General features: G+C 44.5%; 1 protein-coding gene across 3 annotated transcripts in view; it reads right to left on the bottom strand.

Annotated features, from left to right (window-relative positions):
• The window catches only part of LOC125122839 (ADP-ribose glycohydrolase MACROD2-like), an 86391-nt gene extending 80617 nt beyond the window's left edge, over window positions 1-5774 (bottom strand). For all 3 annotated transcript variants that reach the window (XR_007133917.1, XR_007133918.1, XM_047771654.1), the window contains exon 1: window positions 5503-5774. Coding sequence is in view for 1 of the 3 variants with exons in the window: in XM_047771654.1 (XP_047627610.1) it covers window positions 5503-5548 (46 nt within the window). In the remaining 2 variants the exon portion in view is untranslated. The remainder of the gene's footprint in view (window positions 1-5502) is intronic.
• Between the last annotated feature and the right edge of the window lie 226 nt (window positions 5775-6000).

The following is a 6000-nucleotide window of genomic DNA, read 5'->3' on the forward strand; positions in this document are numbered from 1 at the left end:
CAGTTTCTTTTTGAAGTAAGTTGGCAGGTATTACCAACTTACATATGAGGCAACTAAGACAAAAGGATTGAATAACTTAATTAGGGTTCCACAGCTAGTAAGCAGTATAACTAGGATTCAAACCCAGGCAAATGGTGTTCAAAGCTCAGGACTTTACAGTATACTACCTCACAGGGCTATTTTAAGAATTAAATGATAGAGTGCATGTAAGCTGGGCACAAAAACAGGACTCAAATTTTAACTTTTTAATAGTAGTACCATAATCATTATTACTGAATGACTTCAGGAACAGTAGTTTACTTAGAGTATAACAGATCCTGGAGATTTTGAGAGACTGAGGAAAAGAAGTAAGAACAGCAACTCTGGAGTTCCCGTCGTGGCGCAGTGGTTAACGAATCCGACTAGGAACCATGAGGTTGCGGGTTCGGTCCCTGCCCTTGGTCAGTGGGTTAACGATCCGGCGTTGCCCTGAACTGTGGTGTAGGTTGCAGACGTGGCCCGGATCCCTCGTTGCTGTGGCTCTGGCGTAGGCCGGTGGCTACAGCTCCGACTGGACCCCTAGCCTGGGAACCTCCATATGCCGCGGGAGTGGCCCAAGAAATAGCAAAAAGACAAAAAAAAAAAAAAAAAAGAACAGCAACTCTAAGATGAAGCCCTGTGGAAGGAAGGCTACTTTAGGGCAGAAAAGACTTAATGGTTATTACAGGCTGAGGAGAGGAACCCAGAGATACTGAGATACTAAACATACCCAAAAGGGAATAAATGATAATACAAGATCTCAAAGAATACAGAGGCAATAAAGAGCACAAGCAGAGGGATTAATCTTAGAAATGAAGAAGTGCTTCGTCTAAGACACAAAGAAAACTGAAAGGACAACGGACATGTAAACAAAACAAAAGAGACTGTGGAGAAAGACATTAGGACTGTTTATGTTACATGGTATGTATTTTCTCCATGAATTAAAAGGGAATGTCATCTGTCTAGTGTAAGGGATAGGGTCCTGATGGAATAGAAAGTTTGAAGAGAATGCTAAATTTGAAACAACACAGAGGTGGAAAAGTTATGACTAGTGTTTACCAAAGCACTACTAAAAACGCTCAGATCACGAATATGGAAATATTGCAGTATCAACTGAAATCAATTGCAATATCAATATCAAGTTGAAAGATCAACCTGTAGTTTTAATTAAGTATCAGAAGTACATATGGGAACATGACATGGCCTCTGTCATTCCATTTACCTAAAAGTTTAAGTGTGGGAGTTCCCATCTTGGCTCAGTAGTTAACGAATCCAACTAGGAACCATGAGGTTGCAGGTTCGATCCCTGGCCTTGCTCAGTGGGTTAAGGATCTGGCGTTGCCATGAGCTGTGGTGTAGGTTGGAAACGCGGCTGGGATCCCGCGTTGCTGTAGCTCTGGCGTAGATGGTGGCTACAGCTCCGATTCGACCCCTAGCCTGGGAATCTCCATATGCCACAGAAGCGGCCCTAGAAATGGCAAAAATGACAAAAAAAAAAAAAAAGTTTAAGTGTGGACACTTAGAAAAAAACAAGATGAATAATAAGACAATTAAGATAAAGCACCGAAATAATTTAACTTTCAGTACTTGAAATGGTAATACACATTGAGTGGCTTTGAATTAAGGCTCAAAATATAGATCAATAGCACTTATTTAACCTATGTGGACTTGAAAATTCCTTATTTATTTAAACAGTGAAACATAATGAGGGTCACAGTCATATATAGTTTCTTTGGCTTTACACAAAATTTTTTCTTAAAGAATGTTTAACGTTTGTAGTAAATCCTTTGTGAAACAAGCATATAAATAGGCAGACATACTTATTAGATGGTACACTGAGTTAAAATATGTTTATAGAATGCCTTGATATTTCAATGAGGTGGGTAAGCCTTCCTTTAGATTTAAATAACAGCTACAAAAATACAATACCACCCTCTCCAGTGCAATTCAAAAAAAGTTCATACAGTCCATCAGTTTCTTTTTTTTTTTTAAGCTTTTTTTTTTTTTTTTTTAGTCCATCAGTTTCTTTTTTTTAAGTTCTTGGGCCAGGGATTGAACCCAAGCTACAGTAGTGACAATGCTGCATCCTTAACCCTCTTGGCCACCAGTGAACGCATCAGTTTCTTAATATTCTTAATATTAACCACTGTTTTGGAAATCCTTAGCTCCTTCTTGATGGCATAACATATATGTATTTTTTATGGAAGTATAATGATTTATATTTTAAAAATTAAATATTCCAAAAGTAGACACCCTAAAAAGACACTGACACATACACTAAAAAGTCCTCAAGTCACAATTTTCTTTTAACATGAAACTTCATGGACAAGACAAAAATATACTTTGTTAAATGTTTCTTTAATGGTGCATTTGCTTATCTGTTTAGAAAAAAAAATTAATATAGGAATAATTTCCCCTATCATTAGAAGAAAAAAATTTAAGACATTAAAGATTCTAAAATGCTTATCACAATCCAAAAGCATAGATGTTAAATGGAGAAACCATTATAATATTGTTAGTTCAGAAACATTATAACAAAAAAGATCATAAATAATCGCTAAAATTTCATCAATTATTCATAAATTTAAAACAATTTCCATATCTTCCACTATTTTGCCTTCATTATTATCAATAATACAAAGTTAATATTTCAAGACCACAAATAAAAATGGGCATAAAAGATTTTTCAATGCTTACAAGGTAAATCCTTGTTGAAACTCAACTTCTATGAAAACAAAGTAAAATTACTTTACACTACTTTATATATCAGGCTATATACAGACTGATAACACAACAGTGTTTGTTTTGCTTTTTTTTTTCTTTTCTAGGGCCACACCCGCAGCACATGGAGGTTCCCAGGCTAGGGGTCTAATTGGAGCTGTAGCCTCCCGGCCTACACCAGACCCACAGCAACTCAGGATCAGAGATGAGTCTGCAACCTACACCACAGCTCACTGCAACGCCAGATCCTTAACCCACTGAGCGAGGCCAGGGATCGAACCCGCAACCTCATGGTTCCTAGTCGGATTTGTTAACCACTGCACCACGACGGGAACTCCAACAGGGTTTGTTTTGTGACACCAAAAGTAGTTCTACATATGCCCAGTTGTTAAAGCATAACTAAATGGAATACAACCTAGTCTGTCAATATTTAAAGACCATTTTAACTGTGTTGTTCAGTTATACTATGTTAAATCTTCCCAGGAGTTAATGTGAAAAAAAAAAAAAAATTCCCTCTCATCCCCTTTCTCACGCATTGTTTGAAGGCCCTATGCAGAGGATTCTTTTCCCACATTTATTCTTTCTCTATCCATGTTTGGCCTTATTTATAAAGACCGGGAGTTGCAATAAAAATCTATAGGCTGTAAAGAGCTATTAGAGAAATCAACTTTCAATCTGGAGTAGAGCAGAACCCTGGAGGGCCCCCCCCCCCACCATGTACAAAACTGAGCAATTAATGATTAGGACAGTAGAGTCACAGAATCAGTGTATAGTGCACACTCCAGAGTTGTTTTACAGATACTATAACTACCATCAGAGGAGAAAAACACTAACTGCATGATGACCAGACAGCCCCATCTTGGGCAGTACTGAATCTACAGCTAGCACAATTCTAAGAACTGGCCTCAAGAGAATGGGATTAACATTATTGCTCATAATAATCTATTGTCTTTGTGGGTATCGAAATTATTGTAGCTTGCTCTGCCCATATTATAAGCATGCAACTAAAATTGCTTGTAGGAGGTGATGCTAGAGACCAATGTTGACATCTTCCACTGTGAGAATGCAGTGCCCTAAATCAGCATGAAAAAGTTAGTTATTAGCTCTGTTTTAATCCCACAGAAATTGAGTGAAGTTTGACAGTAGGAAACTTTGCTTTTGCCCCTTTCCTGTTTGTCCATTTCTATTCATTCCCGTCTAACCGTAAAAGAATTGTAGCAATGAGATCTTCAGGCAATTTAACCTAACTCTCGACTTATGCTCTCCTGAATACACACCATGCCCTGCCTAACCTGTTGATCCTTCTCCTAGATAAAAAGAATGAAAATTAAGCAGTTAGAAAATGACTAGCTCTCCACCCCCAACAGCCCCTTTAGCAAATCCAGCAGGCAGACTGCTCAGGCAAGAAAATGCTGAAGAAAGTCAGCCATTCTGCTCACAATAGAGATTCATGCAGAATCCAATGTCCTATCTCGATGATTTCACTGAGTCTTCTCCCTTTTCCCCTTTAAAAACTGTCATGGCTGAGCAGAATCTTCAGAGTTGGTCTCAGGACATGAGCCCACTTTCTCCTGAGATCTCTGGCTTTTCTCATTAAAACAACTTTCCTTTCTATTGACATCTGCCTCTAGAATTATTGGCTTTTGGGCGATGAGCAGCTGAAGCTGAGTTTAGCAAGATAACTAGTCACCCCTTCCTCCTTCCTCTATAAAGAACATGATACTTAAGGAGAGATGTGCATTTCCCTCACTCAGCCTCGCTTTTGATACACGGTTTAGTACATCTTGGCAGTAGCAATTCAAGTCCTTTTTACTACATTTCTGTAAAATTAGCTGCTACAGAATAAAAAGAAAGGAGTGGGGTGGGAGGGAGAAAACTGCAAAGACTCAAGTTTTACCTTGGATTATTACCTAACTCTGACACCAGAGAGAAAAAGAGAGAGAGAGGGAGAAAACAGCGCTGGGTCGCACACTTTGTGTGTCTCCCCGACCTCAATGTCACTATCAATCTGCCTGATCTGGCTAAGCTTTGATCAGCACAAAACTCAGAGGTGGCTTCATTCACAGAAGAGTGGCATCGGTCTCAGAGTCTTACTCTGAACAACTTCAGACTGTGAATGGGATCGGAATTTAGAGGGAATCACTGCAGAGAAGAGCCCATTCAGACTTCTCTGAAGGCACTTAGCCTCTCGGACAAGACACGCTCGTGTTAGGTTCTCCACCTGTCCCCCCAGCTCCAGGTTCTGAAAGTCACACTGCGGCGCAGAAGGAAGGGCCCGGCAAAAGGGCTAAAGACGCGAGGGTGGGGACGCCCTGCCAGAAGAGGAGCAGGGCGCAGAGGCGCGGAGTAAACCGCCGAAGCTCAGCGGGCGCGGAGCAGCAGCAGCTGCGGCCGGGGTGCCAGCTGGCGGGCACGTGTCCCTGGGACACCCGGCCGGGACTCCGAAAGTCCCAGCTGGAGTCCGGGGCGGGGTGGGGACCGCCGCGCTGGGGGAGAAGGTGACCCGGCGCGGAGGGCAGCGGAGAAGGGCGTGAGCCCACAAGTGTGCGAGCGGCAGGTGCCCGGGGGCGGCGCGTGCACGCCGGGGTGCGCGCACGTGCGCGCGTGTGTACACACGGACCCGCGGGGGAAGCGGCACCGGCTGGGAAGGCGCGAGGCGGAAGCCGGGCGGAGGGCGCCTCGGCACACACAGCCCTGTCCCCCCATCCCCACCCCACCCCTTCCACCCCTGCCCCCGACCCCAGGACTCGACAGGACGGTTACCTTTCTCCTCTCTCCACACCTTTTTCTTCTTGTTGCTGGGGTACATGTTGCTGTGGGGGTGGCTGGCTTTAAGCTGCAAGTTCCCCAGGCTCACGGGCAAACAGGGTGTGTGTGGAGTGGGAGGGGTGGGGGGGGCACTCGGGAGGGAAAAGTGAAAGAGGCTCCGCACCCGCGCCTTTCGCCGCTCTCTAGTCGCCGCCCTCCTCCCTCAGCCGGCGTACTGCTCCGGCTCCCACCCGCCTCAACCCCGCGGCCGCCGCCACAGCAGCCCCTCAGAGCCTGTCAACTAGGTCACGCCTCGCGCTAACCTAACACCCGCGCAGGCCCCGCCTCCCAGCCGCTAGCCAGCGCCGCCTCCCATTGGCTGCACCACCCGCCGCTCTCCGCGTTCCAGCCACCGCGCGCCCCGACTTCGGACCCAAGGCGCAGGCGCAGGCGCAGGCTCAGGCTCGGGCCCGACGCCGAGGACGTTGGGGAGCTTGAGGGGGCGGAGCCAGG

Source organism: Phacochoerus africanus, chromosome 3 (genome assembly GCF_016906955.1).
Source record: "Phacochoerus africanus isolate WHEZ1 chromosome 3, ROS_Pafr_v1, whole genome shotgun sequence".
Taxonomy (NCBI): domain Eukaryota; kingdom Metazoa; phylum Chordata; class Mammalia; order Artiodactyla; family Suidae; genus Phacochoerus; species Phacochoerus africanus.